General features: G+C 36.5%; 1 protein-coding gene across 1 annotated transcript in view; it reads right to left on the minus strand.

Annotated features, from left to right (window-relative positions):
- The window catches only part of LOC111061709 (tetratricopeptide repeat protein 7A), a 63,016-nt gene extending 44,133 nt beyond the window's left edge, over positions 1 to 18,883 (minus strand). The window contains exons 1-6 of the mRNA XM_039431818.1: positions 18,613 to 18,883; positions 16,900 to 17,051; positions 15,064 to 15,232; positions 13,439 to 13,612; positions 12,071 to 12,200; positions 1,718 to 1,885 (exon numbers count right to left, since the gene is read on the minus strand). Of these exons, the coding sequence (XP_039287752.1) occupies positions 1,718 to 1,885; positions 12,071 to 12,200; positions 13,439 to 13,612; positions 15,064 to 15,232; positions 16,900 to 17,051; positions 18,613 to 18,748 (929 nt within the window). The 5' untranslated portion in view covers positions 18,749 to 18,883. The remainder of the gene's footprint in view (positions 1 to 1,717; positions 1,886 to 12,070; positions 12,201 to 13,438; positions 13,613 to 15,063; positions 15,233 to 16,899; positions 17,052 to 18,612) is intronic.
- Positions 18,884 to 21,346: the final 2,463 nt, after the last annotated feature.

Consider the following 21,346-nt stretch of genomic DNA (forward strand, 5'->3'; position numbering starts at 1 on the left):
CTTGAAAATTCTTGGCCTACGAATAATAACATAGTAATCTTTACCAGAACTAGAACTACTACCTTCATCCATTTCAACACGTTGCCTTTTCAACAAAATGTAGCTTTTAAAGATTCTACCTATACTTGTAAAAGTTTTACGATGGTCTAAACAATGATAAAATATTTAACATCTTACAAGTCCAGTAATACAGGAAGTTTCTTTTTATGAAACACAACTATGATAAAGTCCTGTATTATTTACTTGTAATACAGGCAAATGTCTTGTAAATTGTTTTACAGGGAAAATTGTTTATGAAACAGAAACTTCTAAATTTTACCTGTAATACAGGAACAGCTGATTTTATCGGCTATATTGAGCATGTAATTGGAATGGTGATTCTCCTGTATTACAGGACTTGTAACTTTTATGAAACAGGCCCCAGGGCTTAGGCTTTTACACCTTTTTTATTTTCATTTATTACATTGCACAATTACAATATCAAATTAATGATTGTGAGAGAGTCAACAGGATAAACCCAAAACTGTTTCTCTCCCTAATTTTGATGAAAATAGCCCAAATGAGGTTATGAAAACACTTTTATAAAGATCACAAAAATTTACAGTCCAAATATACATTATACCATAGAGAAACGATAGCATAAGTAGTTATCCCATGGTATAGGGCGTTTATGTCGCAACTTTTACTGTGTGACGCTGGTAGTCTCTCAAAGTGTGCTGTTCATACACTCTCACCCCAACAAAACAGTAAAAATTGACAATAATCGACAGTAATCGGATTGAGATAGCAGTAAAAGTTGCGACATAAATTCCCTATACCATGGGATATCTACTTACGCTATTGTTTCTCTATGATTATACTATAAATAAATAAATAATAATACTAAGAGTTTTGTATATGGGTTGATCAGAAAGATGAAAGATTTTGTGGTTGTATCACCCTGTATCCTATAATATTAAACGAGCAATTTCTGTTTAAATGTTCAGATTTTTGGATGTTTAGATGTTTGTATGTTTGTATTTCACCGGATCTCGAAAACGGCTCTAACAATTCTCACGAAATTCAGAACATAGTAGGTTTATAATAGAAAGATTCGATTGCACTAGGTCTCATCCCTGGGAAAACTCGCTGAAGGACATTAAAAGGATAATTATTATTCATCCTTGGAAAAACAGCTGATAATAAATATTTCGTCGTCTGTTGATGATAGAAGTGAGTGAGTGAGTTCATGTGTGTGGGACTGTGTCAAAATTATGATTCAGCTGTTCAACTTTTGTAATCATTCAATCAGGTACTTAATGTCGGTTGAAAAAAAGCCATGTTATTTTCAATCCTGATCAATTCCAGTAGATCCATCTCTTTGGAATGGTCTTCTCTGATTCGGTTCACGTGAAATTAATCATGATTAAAATTTAACCAGCTTTTGTGCAACCGGGCCTTTGTGAGGGAAATTTTTGCATTCCTCTGGGAATTATTCTCAATTGACTGTGATTAGAAAGAACATTTCTGTATGAACTATAAATGTTATTATAATTTCTTCTTTCGTAATAAATTTTTTATGCTTTTGTACTCCAGAGCGAAGCTCGGTCCCCGATATTTTTCTCTAGGTTTGAACTGAGATGGTGCACGTGGACCTTAATAACCATGGTTTTTGGCTGTTACACCTTTCGTGGATGTATCACTCTGTATTTTCTCTATGGCTTAAACCGAGACGGGCCTTAATGACGTGATAAATATGCTGATCAGTGGTGCCAACTTACTCTGTGAGGTGGGCGGCGTGTAGCGAGTTCCAGTAAATCCACGCAACAGCAGTTCTGCCAACTGTCTGGTCAGAGCTAATCGCAGTCCATGTGTGCCGCTGGACTCGACTGCGCACAGCATGCTTCTAAAAATCCAAAAAAATTGCATTAAATTCAAACAAATTGGTGTTGTTTTCCATGACTATAATATAATAAAGGAAATAATTGGTACGGGATATGAAATTCACGAATGACGCTTCATCACGTCTCAACTACTCAACTGATTCACTTGAAATTATGCATATAGATGCTCAATTTACCGAGGATGGTTATAGGCCTATTTGTAATTCTTCAAGATTTCAGTAGGTCGAGTTTTCAGTTTGTCATGTTTATAATTGGACTCTTGCGGAGCACGGGTTACCTGCTAGTATACAATATAACAATATTCATACTCCAACAGAAAAACAGAGATTCATCAACAAAATTCAAGATTGAACTAGAAAGTGGATAATGAAACTAAATGAGGCAAAGTCGATTCATATCACTTTCACTATAGTGAGGTCCACGTTGTAATGGCAGTGGAGAAAGATAGGAGAACAACGTTGCCGATCCTCTGTCTTGCCAATGCCTTCTATAGACAGTAGCTGATACAGGTTTATTGATCTAATATTTACTGTTCATTCACGCTTATAATAAACAATTATGTTTTATCTAGCAAGAGATTATATTTTTCAATAATTTCATAATGAATTTTCATAATGAAGATGAAATATTTTTTCAATTAATTATTAATTCTACATTGTTAAAAGACGATCTGGCAACAGAACAAAGCGAGAAAGAGATAGCGCTATATGCTTTGTTAAATGATAGACAAGGATAGCAATACCATTGCTAATCAAACACTGCCATTATAACGTGGACATTCTTACTATAGTAAGAAGGATCTGCCCATACCAATAATCATTACCACCAAATTGTACCATATACCAACGATGCAAAGTATCTAGGCATGACCTTGGCTTCACTGAAGGCCATGTTAAGAAGAAGATAGATCTGTTAGATCATAGATCTTCTTCATGTAAAGAAGTAGCTATATTGGCTCATCAGTAGAAACTCTATCCTTTCGATCCGAGACAAAGTACTTCTATACAAACATAATTACAACATTAAAGCCAGTATGGATGTAAGGTAAACAAAACGTTGAGGATTTTAAGATTTACGCGACTTTAAACAGCTGTAGTAAGAAAATTGGCTTTCCGAAACGGGGCGCAGTCGCAGTCTACGTTTAAATTAAATTTCGGAGGACTGGAAGATTGAACACAAAATAAAATAAAGAGAAAATAGTGTAAAGTTTCAGCTAAATTTAATTATTTAGGAATGTTTCATTTCGTCAAGGAAGAACATTTCCAATTATATCAATGAGGAAATAAAGATTATATTAAAAAACTACGACTACGCCCCGTTTCTGAAAGCCAATTCTCTGACTCCAGCTGTTTAAAGTCTAGAACTTTGCAGAATCCCGAGCTCGGGAACCGGCCCTTAGAGTTTCTAATGAGAAATCTCTGTTACATTTTATACAGAGTAGTATGTTAAGACAGAAAATTAGCTCATTAGGGTAGACACAAACCAGTTAGTCAAGACAAGACTAGTCACGATTAGTCACAATACTTCACATAGTTGCTTATGAAGCAACACAAACCGATTAGTCACTGCAATTAGACATGTCTTCATAAGCAACTATGTGAAGTATTGTGACTAATCGTGTCTTCAATTCACTAGAAATTATACATCAAGTTATTCAGTTTCTCGAGCTAAATTCAATAGTGAAATTATATTTTTGATTAACTCACACTCTTTTTATTTATCTTGAAAAAACATTCCTAATTCTTCAGTTCACCTTCTCGCCTATAAAAGTGTAAATCCACCTAACGGTACACTATGGTTCGACCGAACAGAGGCACGCCGAAGAATGAGGTCAATGCTCCGAAGCCAGCTATTTCTGGAGCATTGTCCGAAGAGAACCTCCGCATTATTCGACAGAAAATCGAAGAGTCTGTCCATAATGCCGTCTCAATAGCTGTGAAGTCTATTTTCGAGGAACTGAAGGAGGAGAACAAACAGCTGCACAATAGAATTCGTGAGCTGGAGGTGTCTTGTCACCTGAAGGTCGACGACCTCGAGCAATATGGGCGCCGACATTCAATACGTATTTTTGGGATCCCAGAGAGCCACAAAGAAGACACGGACCTGCTGGCGCTTGATGTCTTCAACAAGAAGCTGAACGTGCCCGTGACTCTGGCGGATGTCAACTGCTCGCATCGCATTGGAAGGCGTCAACCACCTCAACAAGGGCAAGCGAAACCTAAGGACCAACCCATCATAGTTCGACTCTGCAGCTACCGGACCAGGAAGATGATCTTCGATGCTAAGAGGAAGCTGAAGGGTTCCGGCGTCACCATTCGCGAGGATCTGACGGCGGAGCGTCTCAAGATCCTCAATGCTGCAGCCGACCGTCATGGGCACAGGAATGTCTGGTCATCTGACGGGAGGATTAAGATCTCTATCGGCGAGGGAGGATCCAAGAGGGTCCACACAGTCGAGAGGATGACCGACCTTCAAAAAATAAAGGTAAATTAAATCATTTCAGGATTCGATGACTAAGGTGCCCTTCACTACACTAATAGGAAATTCGTAAAAAAAAAATGTTCTATAAATGAATCTTTCCACTGCTATTTATGATTATATATAATTATTTCAAACTATAGAGATCCACATTTGTTAATACTGATTAATAATTTATCTTGATATTAATTCCCAAAACTACGTTCAATGCATCAACTACTTTACTCCAGAGGGTACTAAGAAAATTATTATCTCTATTCTTACTAATAATTACATCTCTTACCAAAATTATTTCCATAATTAAAAATTTTTGAAATGCTGAATTTCAAATAAATTGGATGACTAACACGTTATAGATATAGATGTAATCTATAGGTATAGATAGTAATCTCTTCTATATTAGGTGTACATAATGATATCTTCTACTATTGCCACAGCTCGAACAATAGAAGCTAATGTGTGAAGAGTTATTGATAGAACAGAGGGGTGGGTAGTCTGTTCTTATGCTTATAAAGGGGCTGTGTTTCATTTAACGTTATCTTAGACATTCATCACTAAAATATTACAGTACTCAATTTACTACTTTTATTGTTATTGCAACTCCCAGTAGTTAATTATACTTCTAATACTATATAATATTTTTTAAACTTCACCGTTCAATCCTATTTAAAACTCATCTAAAATAATCTAGCACTTTCTCAAGCGTCTCCTCTACTTCTTATTTTTCTTTCTCATTTCTCTTCTTAATCTTATAGTTATTATGATTACTAGAATATTGTTGTGATTTTTGCAATGATGATTATTATTCTTTTCTATTCTTCTTTGTCTTCTTCCTCTTCTTCTTCTCTTTCTTTTTCTTTTCTTCTTCTTCTTCTTTCCTTGATTAATTCAAGATCACAATACGATGTTCTATTTCTTATTCTATAGTTCTGTTTCATAATTTCTTCTCAATTGTGCACATTCCTACTTTCTCTTTTCTTCTTCCCTATTATTATCATTATTTTCCCTGTGATTTTTCCACTAGCTATCCAGCATGTTCAAATGTTTATTTCTCATTCTATTTCTATTTCTCTTTCTACCTTTTCTCTTTCTATCTGATTACTTTCCACTAATATCCATATTTGACATTCGGTTCTTTCTCACATTAAATCATACTATTCCTCTTCCATTTTATGCAAATATTATTCATTATCAGTTGTATTATGTATCTTTTCTCAATTGATAACTTTCTTCAAAGATTTTTCGTTTTTCTACTGGCTTTTTCTTCTCTTTTGCAGTTTTTAATGGATCCCACTTCGCTCTATCTCCACCTTGAACACGATATTCCACTACTGGATTCCATCTCTCTCTATCTCTAATTGGACTCGATTTTCCACCACTGGATTCCATCTCTCTCTGTCTCCACTTGGACTAGATCTTTCCACTACTGGATTCCTACTCGCACAATCTTCACTTTGACTCGATCTTCCACTACTGGATACCTTCTCGCTCTACCTCCACTCGGACTCGATTCTTCCACTACTGGATACCTACTCGCTCTATCTCAACTTGGACTAGATCTCCCACTACCAGTTCTTCCTCAATCTTCATCTTATTCACCATTAGGATTATTCATCACCGTAACTCCAGAGATCACAACATCTACATCTTATTGATGTGTTTGGTGAATTTTTTGAACTAGTGTTTTTAAATAGTGAAGGGAGCCGAACTGTCAAGGCATACAGGATGCACTCGAATCAAGAGACTTTTTCATTTAGGTTAAGTTTTATCAGTTTCATCCCCATTTTCCCCGTCATGTGTCGTTCTGAGGTCGGTTCACGGTTGGTCTGCTGCTTCCATGATGCCTCTCACTGACACGTCAGCTCGCTCGCCCTCAAGTAGGTATGATTATTTCAATAATAGTAATAATGACGCAGGTATGTTTCTAGCAAATAAGCTCCATTCTTTCAAAAAACTTTTCAAGGCTGCTCACCTTAACGTCCAATCTCCGGAATTTCTGAATCATTTTTGAAGCCTAGTATTTCATCAAATTTTGTTGCATTACCTGGATATAATCTTTTCCGGAATGATAGATTAAATAAAGCTTGTGGGGGTGTAGCAATTTATGTGAAAGATGATATCAAAACAAAAGTTTTAATCACATCTAAACAAGAGTATTGTTCCAGACCAGAGTTTATGCTACTTGAATTATCCTTATCTAGTACTGATAAATTACTCGTTGATATCTGTTATTGCCCACCAAAAATAGGTCATTTTACAGATTTCGAAAATGCCTTGCTTTCTCTTATGCCTTGTTATAGCCGTATACTAGTTATGGGGGATATGAACACCGACTTGAACATGAAAAATCGTAACTTTGACTACTTTCAACTGACTACTATTTTCCAATGCCTAAACATGACTATTTTACCTCTCGATCCAACTCATCATACTAATGAATCTGACACACTTATTGACCTTCTCATTGTTAGTGATCCTAACGAGGTTGTTCGAGCAGGCCAAATCTCAGTCCCAGCTATTTCTGGACATGATCTGATCTACTGTGTACTTTCCCATAAGATACCTAAGCCAGAAGAGAAAATTTTCACTTATAGAGACTTCAAAAACTTTGATGAAGCCGCCTTCCTGACTGATGTGGCTCAGACTCCATGGCATCAAATTGAAGCGTTACCCTCAGTTAATGACATGGTCAATACCTTTGAGAATTGGACTTTGACTTTGTATGACAAACATGCACCTTATGTGACAAGGAGGATTAATAGAAAACGACGAGTACCGTGGATGACTGAAGACATACTTAAGATGATGGGACGTAGAGACAAAGCACATAGAAAATTTAAAAAGACATTTGACTTGGACAGTTTGATAGATTATAGGAGCCTTAGAAATAGAGTTAAACAGGAATTACGGAACTCAAAGATTAGGTACTTGAATTCGTTTATGACAACAATAGACAAGACTCTAAATCACTTTGGCAGGGAATAAAAGAATTCGGGCTTGGCAAACAGAAATCGAATCCACAAATTGACTTACCATTGAACAATATAAATGACCATTTCGTTTCACACTCTAACCAACGCGACGAAGTTGTCATTGCTAATCATATCGATGATCTTAAAGAGCAGGTTACAAACTTAGATTTACCAATTACTGATCAATTTCATTTCCATCCAATCTCAGAAGAAGACACTTTCAGAGCATTTCAACGTATTCATAGTAATGCTACGGGTGTAGACAAAATTCCTATTAAATTTATCAAGAAGATGTTATTTGCTGTTAATCTAGAAAAGATAAGGTATAGTGGGTATTAGCTATTCTATCTTTTTTCTAAATTGTTCAGTTTTGATATTAAGTATTAGCAACTTTTATAACAGCGTAGATATATTATATAATAATTTTTGTATCTTGAAAACCACATAAAAATGAATACTTTACTAGAAAATTATATGCAGCATCCGTTAACATACTTTTTAATCAGGCGGTATGATGCACTGTTCTTCACCATGAATAATAACAATCAAGATGAAGTCCTGATACAATGTTCCGAATTTGCTGACAATGATGATTTAAATAGTAGTTTTCAGCATAACATAGATGTAACAATTAATTGTGTTAGACTCAGATTACTTCATCTCAATATTCGTAGCTATAATAAAAACTTTGATGAATTTCTCATATTGTGGCAGGGTATTAAAACTAAATTTAATGTTATAATTTTAACCGAGGCATGGTTGGACGAGGATAGTGAGCTCATGAGCCTTGACGGGTATCAACTGTTTCGAAGTCACAATGGATTGAATCAATGTGATGGCATAGTTGTGTACTTGGATGATAGCTTATCTTCCGTCACCTGTAACCAGTTCTCAATTGGTGGGCTAGCAACGAGCTTGACCTTGAATTTCACCTGGGCCAATACACCTTGTCAACTTCTCTGTATTTATCGTAGCCCGTCTTCATCTCTTCCATACTTTATTGATAGTTTAACGAATTTGCTCCATACCGACACTAACCCTTCATATCTAAAAATCATAGCTGGCGATATAAATTGCGATATCCTTCACCCAAATATAAACTCGCAAGAGGAACGCTATCTGGATATGCTATATGAATGTGGTTATATATCATGCATAGACCGGATAACGCGTCCCAATAGCAATACATGCATAGACCATTTTTTTATCAAATTGCCGTTCCATTTCAATGCATGTTCTTTCATTCTTCAAACGAGCATAACTGATCATTTTGTAATTGGGTTAGAAGTAGAGAATAATTAGTTGATAGAACCGAGTAGAAATAGTGACACCCAATATTCCAAGATCATTAACTGGTCTGGAATTGATGAAGCCTTGAAAGTGGAGAGTTGGAGACGGGTGGTCGAGGCGGCTGATGTTGATGAGGCTGCTGAGAGTTTCAATGAGATCCTACAGAAAAATTTGGAGCAGTTCACAACATCTGAAAGAGTGTGTGCTAAAACGAAAAAATTAAACCATGGATAACCTCTGGCCTCCTGCAATCGATGCGTCGTCGTGACAAGTTGAGTAAAGATGTCAGGAGAAATCCATACAATAATCAACTCAGACAAAAATTTATTCGATTCCGAAATACACTTAAGGCAGCTATTAAGCGTTCTAAATACATTTATTATAAGAATAAATTGAGTGAAGCTGGGGGAGACTCTAGGAAATTCTGGAATGTTATTAATGAGGTTTCTGGTCGATCCACGGGCAAGCCGAAATTTCCGCTGCAGGCGTACTGTGAGCGCGGCGGTGAGGCCTCTCCCGCTGAAATTAAACAAATAGGTAATGCCTTCAATGAATACTTTGCCTCGGTTGGCTCGCGGTTGGCCGGGGCACTGCGGCCGACTGGTCCACTCGAGGTGGACGACGTCGACCATGCGACGGACGCTGTCTTTGCACTTTGTCCCGTCACCCACAACGAGCTTATCGCGGTAGTGGTCAGTATGAGAGGCGGCTCGGCTCCGGGATGGGATGGAATACCGACCAAGTTAATTAAAAACAGCATTAACACACTACAGTTACCTCTGCTACACATAATTAATCTTAGTTTTACAACAGGTAGATTTCCGAATGTTTTTAAAATTGCCAAAGTTGTTCCTATATTTAAGTCTGGACAAAAAAATGTTACCTCAAACTTCAGGCCAATTTCTATAATTTGCACGGTATCAAAAATAATTGAAAAATGCGTCAAAATACAACTCACAAATTACCTTGAGCGTGAGAAAATAATTTCCAATTCTCAATTTGGCTTCAGACAAGACAGGGGTACTTCCCACGCGCTTTTTGAATTAATAAGATACATAAGTGGAGAAATAGGCAACAAAAAACGGGTGATTGTCACATTCCTCGACCTGGCAAAAGCATTCGATTCTATTGATAGACATAAATTGATAGTGAAACTCCAGCACGCCGGCGTTGAATCCCTGGACTGGTTCATTAGTTACTTAGAAAACAGGTCGCAGTTTGTGTCCATCAACGGTACACAGAGTGACCCAAAAAGCATCGAGTATGGTGTGGTTCAGGGTAGTACCCTGGGCCCCCTACTATTCTCTATCTATATCAATAACATAACTAAAGTAAATATTGTAGGGAAACTATTGTTATTCGTCGATGACACTGTTTTAGTGTCGTCTGGAAGTTCTTGGGACGAAGTCTATGAACAGGCCTCCTCAGACCTACTAAAAGTTAAAAGGTGGTTTGACCAGAACACCCTATCCTTGAATGTCGGAAAAACCAAGTCTCTGCCTATATACTTTAGACAGGATGGCGATCCTGGGCTGAAAAGGCTTGCAATACACTCCTGTGGTGATCTGCGGTCGGCTGCCTGCGGCTGTGACGAGGTTGAGCGTGTGGAGCAGTATTGCTACTTGGGAATAACAATTGATCACAAAATGAGTTGGTCCCCACACATTGTCAATGTTAAACGGAAATTGAGGAAATTATTGTATGCCTTCTCACAGCTTGCATGGTTGCTGGCTGCGGATCAGTGCAGGAGTGTGTATTTTGCGTATGTTCAGTCGCTGCTTCAATATGGTGTAGTGGCGTGGGGCGGTGCCTCAGCCGCTGTGCTTGAGCCTCTGGCTGTCACGCAAAGAGCGCTTATAAAAATTATTCTAAAGAAACCAGTCAGATACTCGTCAGACCAGCTCTTTTCCGATTTCCAGGTCCTGGATATCCGCCAGCTTTACTTGAAATCCATCCTCACATTTATAAAAACAAATAAAACCAATATCTTTACAAACTTACAACATGATTATCAAACCAGACACCGAATAAATTACGGATATAACTTTCCCAGATCAAACTTAACGTCACTGAATCCCTTTTACTTGCCCATTTGATTTATAGAAACCTCCCACAAACAATCATAGATGCAGAAGAACTTGGTGCTGCCGCCTACAAAAAGAGAGTAGGTTTTTGGCTCCGCTCAATCGGCCGGGTGGCCGCCGCGGCGCTGCTGGAGTCGCCATATAGGTGACACGAAGCAGTTGGCACATGCTCAACCACAAACCTCACTAGTTTGTGATTTTGTATTTCAAGCCCTTCATGCCTCACCTGAGTTTCTCTTATTTATTTTAATTATTTATATTCTGCTTTTATATTGTACTTTCTATTTAATGTTGTTGAATCGTCAGTTCAGATAGCTCACCAGAAGATGAAGTATTCTGAGTCGGGTAATTGCGCTGTGTGAATCATCATTCATACAGTTTGTATTTTATACATTACAGGATTTAACATATTTTTTTTATTTATAGGTTAAGCTTGAATCAATATAAATATTATTGACTGTTTTTTTCACTTGTATTACCTGTATAGATTGTGTACTCTTTCCCCGCGCTCGGATCAACAGTCCATGCGGGGAAATAATTATTCCATAATTATTCTGTTCTATATTGTACATTGTTTCTGTATTGGAATAAACAAATTGAATTGAATTGAATTGAATTGAATAATAATTATTTTCTTGTCTATATTATGTAAATTCATCTATAATTTTCCTGTATTGTAAGCTATTGTATATAAGTGTATAAGCCAATATATATTGTAATCTACATAAATAAAGTACTAAATCAATCAATCAATCAATCAATCTCTCTGGATTTGGTAGAGAGTTAGTGGGAAGGATATTTTTAATATTGTTTCCGAAGAATGGACATTGATATGTCCAAAGCTCCGCCAATTTATGTAGATGCATAACAATATAATTATTTATAGTTATTATATTACAAATTGCTTTCTCATATCATATACAGTTCAATAATTATTTTCTTAGTCTATATTATGTAAATTCATCTATAATTTTGCTGTATTGTAAGCTATTGTATATAAGTGAATAAGCCAGTATATATTGTAATCTACATAAATAAAGTACTCAATCAATCAATCAATCTATCTCCGAGGAGGAGAAGAAGGGTGCTATCTCCCGTCAGAGCGGAGTGAGACCCCAGTCATTGTCAAAACCGCAACGTTACAACCGCATAAAGTAAGTCAATCCGCATTTTATGTATTTTCCTCGGTCCTCCGTATTTTGTGAAACCCCTCTAAGTTACCCCGCGTTGTTCAGATAGATAGCTATAGTATTGGCAAAAAATGACTCATTTCAATGCACTGTTGGATCGAATAAGGAGTTCTCCCTCAGTAAAATGATTTATTTCACCAATTATTTAAGGAAAAATCTCACGATAGCATTACCTGTATCTAGCTACGGCTTGAGGCAACCTCCCAGCCTGTACATGTAAGAGTGGCGCTCTCTGAATGGCTGTCTCCAAAATTGGACCCATATGCCTTGTGCCCGTGGTCATGGGCTGTGGCGAATGTGAGCCTGCAATTCAACCAAAAAACAACAATTAAAAAAACAACATAAATATATAAATTGGATATGGATATATTATTACCTATAAAAAATAAACAATTGTTTATATCCAATAATAATTGGGTGGCTCGTTGGAGCAAGTGATAACGCGCCGGTCTAATAATCAAGAGAACCCGAGTTCGTAACTCGACCGGGGCAAAAGTTTTTGATCATAGGACAATCACATAGATACGGCCACCCCGTCTTTCGGAGGAGACAATAAGCTGTCGGTCCCGATTACCTAAGAAGTAGTCGTCATCTCTCATCATCATCCCTCTCACTCATTACCCACGCACAAGCCTAAGAGCTTTGTGGGCATCAACCTAAGTATTATTATTGAACAGTGAAAATGCCAATTTCCTTTTAAAATGACAACACATTATTTCACATATTCATCCTTATTATAATGATTTTTTATTAATTTTTCCTCATAGAATATTATAATAAAGTTGTGACTGCCAAGTGAAACATTTAGGGCCAGTTTCCGAGCTCGGGATTCACCTAAGTTCTAGACTTTAAACAGCTAGAGTCAGAAAATTGGCTTTCTAAATAAACGACATATTTATGGGAACGCGCCAACCAAGCTCCTCGTCAGCCGAGCTCCTTTTAAGACCACTTTCGAGGGGATTGATTGACGGCGTCAACCGAGCTCCTGAGAGAGGAGCTTGGTTGTCGTCTACGGTTCCGACAACCAGTCCCCTCCTAACCAGTAGGGGATTGACTGTCGGGGAGACTCGTTGACGCCAGCGTGACGTCACCAAACCCGACAACCAAGCTCACGTTTGAGTGCCATTTTCGCGATTAAACTGACATATATTTCATGCACTGACTCAATGGATTTTGGAACAGTCCTCAAATCACGCCTGGTTTTCCCAGTCATTCATTGCTTTTTGATGAGTTATATCACATTTTTCAACAACCAATAGTTCAAACTTCATAAAGAGGTTCAGCTTAGGTATTGGTTCATATTTCTATGTTCTTATCCAAGAGCTACGTTTCAAAACAACAAGCGAGTGAAGCGAGGTGAAGTTTATTGAATTCTGTTCAGCTTTCAACGTATTAATTGTTAATTCTACATTATTAAAAGACAATCTGGCAACAGAGCAAAGCGAGAAAGAGATAGCGCTATCAGCTTTGTTGAATGATAGACAAGGATAGCAATACCATTGCTTTGGCATTATAACGTGGACCTCACTGTAGGTACTTGCCAGTGGATGATGTGGACGATATAGTTGAGACCTGTTGCTGCAGTTTGTCCTGCTCCTGCAGATAGAGCAGAGTGAGATCGCCTGCTAGCTCAAAGCAGTGGCCCACCTCTCCCTCCCACTCCACCTGCTTGAACTTGGACGAGGTGGGTGGAGGCACTTTCTCCAAACACAATCCTACAACAAATTTACAAAATATAAATTAGTGAAATATTTCCTCTATGTTTGGTTTTGAAGCATCTAAATTTGAAAATCTACTTAGTGATAATGATCAAGTAGGTACTGAAAATTCTGTGAAGTGAACAACTACAAGACTTAACCTATTTCGGACTATGTGTAACCTTATCTAAATTTGGGAGAGGAATAGCACAAGGTTACCTAATCATTTTTATGAAGTACTTATTATATGAATCAATAAAGAATGTACTGTAAATCCAAACAACAGTGGAACTTTGACAACAAAGTGAGTACCGCATATAGTTCACACAGGTCATTAATTCTCATTTTTTCTAGACCCTAGAAAAGACTCTATAACCTAGACAGAGAATACATACAGAATGGAGAGTATCAATACAACCAAAGCATTTTACATGACGCCAAGACTTGAGTGCACCAAGACTATGTCACGTGACTGCGCTATCTTGTTAAAAATTAAATTTACCGCTACTATAGTGAGGTCCACGTTATAATGGCAGTGTTTGATTAACAATCTTTGTCTATCATTCAACAAAGCGGATAGCGCTATCTCTTTCTCGCTTTGCTCTGTTGCCAAATTGTCTTTATCAATGTAAAATTAATCATTAAATTAACAAAATATTTAATCTTAATTATGAAAATTCATTATGAAATTATTGAAAAGTTTCAAGCTTAATAAAATCTAATTGATTATTTTAAACGAGAATGAACAGTTAATATTACATCAATAAACCTGTATCAGCTACCGTACATAGAAAGCAGAGGATCGGCAACGTTGTTATCCCATCTTTCTCCACTGACTATAGGTAGGCCTACATGCACTTGGGTGAGAAATAGTAGTTGAGAGTTCGTCTGGTTTTTCGCTCCCATTTCAAGTGACAATATTGATGTCCACATTATAATGGCAGTGGAAAAAGATAGGACATTAGCGTTGCCGATTCTCTAACTTGCCACTGCCTTCTATAGAGGATAGCTGATACCGGTATCCATATCTGATGTAATTTTAAAGCCCGGTTGCACAACAGCCGGTTAAATTTTAACCGTGATTAATCTCACGAAAACCAATCAGAGAATGTCTTCTTGATAAGACGGCTTCCCTGATTGGCTCTCGTGGAGTTATTCACGATTAAAATTTAACCGGCTGTTGTGCAACCGGCACTAACTGTTCATTCTTGTTCAAAATAATATATTATTCGTCAAAAATTGATATTTTTCAACTATTTAAATAATACATTTTCGAAGTTGAGATCTTTGAATCTTTTTTTCAATTAATTATATTTCTGAATTGTTCATAACTATTTGGCGACGTTGCGGAGCTAGAGAAGGATAGCGCTATCTGCTTTCTCGGATGTTAGACAAGGAAGAGGAAGTTATTCAAATACTGCCATTATAACGTGGACCTCACTATAAAATTGATAAATCACTAAACATACCTTTGATAGCAAACGATTCAGCGACTATCCTTAGACTGCGACTTGGCAGGGATTTTTCGGTCAGAGATTGCAGGTCGGCCTCATTGTAGTGCGAAAGAGAGTCCTCCCATAGACCCATGGCATAGTGCAGTTTCCCTAGCAGAAGGTGCGAATCTAGGGCTACCCCTGCCTGAAACCAAAAACACATTTTTATCCTTTCTTCAATTTTTTACAAGTACATGATTGATAGGAGAAAGGAAGAATAAGGTAACCTTGTGCTATTCCTCTCCCTAATTTTGATAAGGTTACATACCTATAATCCGAAATAGGTTAAGGCCCGGTTGCACAAAAACCGGTTAAATTTTAACCGTAATTAATTTCACGAGAACCAATCAGAGAAGGCCTTTTTGATAAGACGGCTTCCCTGATTGGTTCTGGTGGGATTAATCACGATTAAAATTTAACCGGCTTTTGTGCAACGGGCAATGAGTCTTTTAGTTTTCTTTGTCTAATGACAGACAAGGATAGAGCTATCTGCTTTGTCCAATGACGGACAAGGATAGAGAAGGAATTTTCGCCACTCTGCACAGAAAGCAGTTGTTTTCCAGTCCCTATGTAGATCTGAAAGACATTGTTTGCGGACGACTCTCGTCTGACGTCAGAACAGGTTTCTTTCCGGCCGCTTGTTGAAAATTTTCGAAAATGTGTTTGGACAACTGTGCCATATGGTGCATTGTGTTCAGGAGGGCGAGATCGGAAATTTCCACCCCACTTTGAGTACCCTACGACGTCTGGTTCTTGAGATATGAGACATCAAAGTTCCCCCCCTCTCATAAAACATTCTTATTCAATTTATTATTCTTATATAGCTGATGCCAGGAAGTTAGGCGGCTTTGTGGGTCACATGGTGTAACCTACTCACAGCTGATGCAATGCATCTATTTATTGCCAAGCTAGATGACAACTCTACTTGACAACATCAGCTGTTGGAACGCACAAGAGACCCACGAAACCGCCTAACTTTATGGCGTCAGCTATACCTGTAGTGTGGCGAAAAATATCGTACGCGACTCTCTCAGAAAGGTGTTTACGGTATTCGGATAACATATTCCCGGGCTCGGCAAGCCTCGCCCGAGAAACTATCCTCATAAACACTAACTTTCTATGCTTGTAGCGTAATATACTATTAAATGATTTGCTGACTTCATAACCTGAATCTCACTTCAGTGAGGTCCACGTTATAATGGCAGCATTTTATTAACATTGGCGTTACTATCCTTGTCATCCATTATCCTAACAGATAGCGCTATCCTTTTCTAGCTCCGCAGAGTTACCAGATCGTATTTCAACACAGTAAAAATATAATTAATAACAAAATGTTCAATCTCAAGCATGAAAATTTATTATTAAATCATTCAATATTTTCTTGGCGAATAAAATATAATTAATTATTAATAACAGTTAATTTTATATAAGATATACCGGTAACAGCTACTAACAGCTAAGTTTATCATTCATTTACAATTAACTTAAGGTCAAAGAAACAGACTACAGTCCAAAACTTCTTTTCATCCCAATTTCATAAAATAAATTGTCCAAATAAAGGTTGTGTGCGACTTTCCAATTCTTCACTAATTTCCACATTGAAACAAAACACAAACACTTGAAACAATTAATTTTGAATTTAGCTAGGTGAATAAAGCAAAATTTCATGTCAATCAGTTCAGTAGTTCAGACGTGATGATGCGTCGTTCGTGAATTTCCAATCCTGTACGTTTACAGTATAAGATAGTTGTTTCCTATCCTAATCGAAATTGAATTATAGGCTATAATGATGGGATTTGAGTATTTGAATACCTTTTTGCCCTGTTCGCTAGCGGCGTTCAGTAGACACCGTTTGGCTTCATGCAGTCCAGACTTTGCCTTGCTTGTGTTGGCCTCAATTGGTGGGCATTCATCCAGGAATGATTCCAGTTTCCCTTCTCCCAACAGAAAATTGCATAGTGGCTCTGAAATCGCAAATTAATCATTCAGTTGGATACCATGTATTATGACAAATCACAGCGTGCTAGTTTGAAAGGAATAAGTTGAGAAGATGGAAGAAAGAGAATTCAAGAAGAGAGGGGAAGTAAAGATAAAGGGGAAGTAAGAAGAGAAAACGAAGAAACGGGAAAAGAGAGCGATCAAAAATAGAAGGTAAATTGAGAATACAAAGTAAAAAGAAAGAGAATTAAAAGATAAGAGGAAGGAAAAAGTTATCATGGTATTAATAACTAATGCTTCCAAAATACACAAACATAGGCCTACATTAACCAAAGAGTTATGATACATAGAACGAACGACAAAACATGCATTGAAATCCATCATAACAGCTTCACATTGACAAAAAATATGCAACCAGTACAAATACTGGAGATAATTTTTTTAATGAGAGTGGAAGAGTATGAAGTTATATCACCACATATTTTCAAAAGAATAGCATAACATAACCTAGCTAGAGACACATAAGATATAGCCTTGTTTAGGTAACAATAATGAAAAAAAATTGAAAAAATATCACAGTATCATGCAATGAACATCAAGAAACACCAATTTTCAATAGTTACATGTAATAAGAACAAAAATGAACACATAGTCAAGTTCAGCTACATTAAAAAAATAATAATAATGTTCGTATGGCTTTTATTGGTGGGGAGTTCCTGATGGAAGTTCCACCTCGCCTGGATATATTATTTGAGCCTTCAATGGACCCCTTACAACTGTCATACTTCAGCCGGGACCGACAATTTAACGTGCCCACGCGTAACACGGGAGTGACCAGTTCAAAACTTTTGCCTCTGAGTGGAGTTTGCACCCGGGATCTCTAGGTTGCTACGCAAGCACTCTATCCACTAGACCACGGATCACTCCGTTATTATAGCTACATGAACTTAACTCTACTGTGATGATTATGATGAGGAAATCATCAAGACGATAGTTGTGGATAAAAATAACCAAAGGCCCCAAGTATAAAAACTGAATTTTTGAAGCTCCTTAGGCGGATGCATTGTCTCTTATGGGGTGAACTATCAAAATAGACGCTACCCGTAAGAGACCATGTATTTTCTGAAGACGAACAAAATACATTCAACGGGGAATATGCTTTTATAGTTGGAGTTTTTGCACATTGTAAACTAGGAATAAACTTTTTTCTAAATATTATTTGAATAGGCCATTCTAGCCTTTCTTATTATACTTATAACCTAACCAGGGTACTTCATAATCAAAAATTGTGATAATATAGAACTGAGAATAGTTGGTAGCCTAAGGTAAAATTTTTAAATGTAATACTTAGTTATGAAATTCCAAAATAAACTTCAGACAGTTAAAATTGAGATTTTAGTGTAAAGCCTAATATTCACACACAGAGAATAATATGAAAGTATTCCATAACAGTTGGAATGTACATGCTCAAGATGTAACTTACTCAAATCAAAAATAATTAGGCAACATGAAAACACCAAGATTTGATAACTGTTCAAATACATACTCGAAACAGGTTCATGACTCCGAGATAAATGTTCAACTAACCGTATCCATTACCTTTAGCTGAATTTCTAGACTTGAGTTGTTCTGCTAGTTCAATCACTCTTTTCCAGTTGGATTCTTCACGACTCTTTTCTATTTCAGTTTCAATACGAACTGCGTTCCTTCCTTTACCAGCCATTATATCATCTTATGTAGGTAATTATCTAGCAATAATTACGAAGAAGGTCAACAGAACAATCTGTCAAAATGACATAACATTATCGAATTGTCCTTACAAAAGCTGAAGTACAACCTAACCTAGTTTTCCTTTAATATTTTTAATAAAAATGGCGACGAAACATTTAGGATCAATGTATCGATATAATTTATTTAGTCACGATACATCGATATTTTTTACTGAAAAGAGATAATCGATATATCAGATCTATCGACAGTTTTGTTATTGGTATGTCAATATTTCAATTGTGATGTATCGATTCATTTTCTATAGAAAAAAGATAATCGATATGATTTAGTGGAGAAGATAATGAGATAAAAAGATTTATCGACAGTTTTGTTATCGATATATCAATATTCAGATTATGATATATCGATTTATTTTTTATTAAAAAAATCGATCTATCAGATCAGATTTATCGACAGTTTTGTTATCGATATATCAATATTTCGATTTATTTCATCTTTCAATGCCCTCTATAAACATGAATAATATGGCGACGATGCCAGAGGCACTGGCTAAACAGCGGCAAAATTTAAAATGTCTTAGTGAGAGGAATGTCAATAACGTCTTTTAATTAATTGAAGTTTTTATATGATTAGATCAATGTCCATTTACAATAATTACAACAAATTGATCTTATTGTTAAATAAATATTACCCATTTATTTAACTCTCAGTCTGGTCAACTATTCACATGCGCACCCACACCAAAGAGAAGCCTTTTCAGTGTACCGTCTGCTCCAAAAGGTCCTCTGATTCTGGTGAACTAATAATATTCTGGTGAATAAATGAATATTACCCATTTATTTAACAGTTATTCCATCTATTACCTCAAACCATGGAATAAAAATTATTATTATTTCCTGTCCCAACATCCATAAAAGTGCGGTTTATGGTAATGTTCATCTTGGGCTCATTTGTAGTACGATACCTACCTAATTAGATCTCTGATTAATTGAACTAGGTATCTATATGAAAATTTATAATTTATTTATTATAGAATCTTCAATACAACTAGCCCAAATCAAATTACTCTCGTTATGCCTTAAAATTACTGGAATTTTTCAAGCTCAAACCCCATATATGAACATTCTATTGATTTCAATGAATATTGAATAAATATAATTATTCTTCCCATTTCTGATGGGACTATTCAAACTTGCTAAGATGCGCTGAGTGCAAATATTCCCATTAGACTGTCTCTTTTCTTTTTAAGGCTACTTGTAATAAAAGTAGAAATACAAATCTCAGTACGGTAGGCTACCTTTTTTGAATTATTTTATCACAACATGTTTCGAACATTCATGCCATTTTCAAGTGATTTGAAATAAATAATGCTGAAAGATTATTTATTTCAAATCACTAGAAAATGGCATGAATGTCCGAAACATGTGATAAAATAATTCAAAAATCTGGTGTGGCGCACTCACACAACTTTCCTTGCCGTTATGAAAATTGATCACCTGACGCTATAGTGTTCCCGCGCATCTCAAATCTACTATTCAAAGATTTGAGCCAACTGGTGACAGGGCAATAATGCTGGATACACACATGAAGTCTGCTATCTCTTCATAGTGAATGATTTAATAGAATCAACAATAATTTGCAATTGAATAATCACATTTTCTCGAATTTAAAGCTTATTTTCAATTTTAGGTGAAAATGTTACTAAACATTAATTGTAGAGATTTTCATGCTCAATCTACTCCACTTGATTTTTTCGTTTCAATTGTATCTCAAGCCTGATAATTGGGAATCTATCTGCATTGATGGGGCGAAGCTCCTGAAATTTTTACAGATATGGGACTTGTGGGAGTTGATAGAGCTTATCGATGACTATTTTAGGTATGAATTTTATCAAAATCGTTGGAGCCGTTTCCGAGAAAATCACGAAAAACCCTGTTTTTGACAACGTTCTCGCCATTTTAGCCGCCATCTTCAATTGCATTTGATCGAAATTGTTCGTATCGGATCCTTATAGTGAAAGGACCTTAAGTTCCAAATTTCAAGTCATTCCGTTAATTGGGAGATGAGATATCGTGTACACAGACGCACATACACTCATACACACACACACAGACCAATACCCAAAAACCAGTTTTTTGGACTCAGGGGACCTTGAAACGTATAGAAATTTAGAAATTGGGGTACCTTAATTTTTTTCGGAAAGCAATACTTTCCTTACCTATGGTAATAGGGCAAGGAAAGTAAAAATAAGGGTACCGTACTGAGATTTGTATTTCTATTTATATTCTTATTAGAACTCATGGGAATAACTCCTAATTCCCTTTTCTTCAAAAATTACCAGTGAACTGGATAGCTGGCGTCATGAAATTATACTTCTAAGATGGTAGGTCAGGCAATACCGTATTTTACTGTACCGGAAACGGACACTGAATTGTATGAATCCAGCTAAAACAAGCGCTGGATATATTATTGAAGTGCTGATATATAACATATTTATTCTAGAATCTTACATAAATCCTAGAAGAAATTGTACAGTGCTTTCTTTTGTTATAATATTGAACTTAATATTCAACTGAATCTAGAATCATAA

Source organism: Nilaparvata lugens, chromosome 7 (assembly GCF_014356525.2).
Source record: "Nilaparvata lugens isolate BPH chromosome 7, ASM1435652v1, whole genome shotgun sequence".
NCBI lineage: Eukaryota > Metazoa > Arthropoda > Insecta > Hemiptera > Delphacidae > Nilaparvata > Nilaparvata lugens.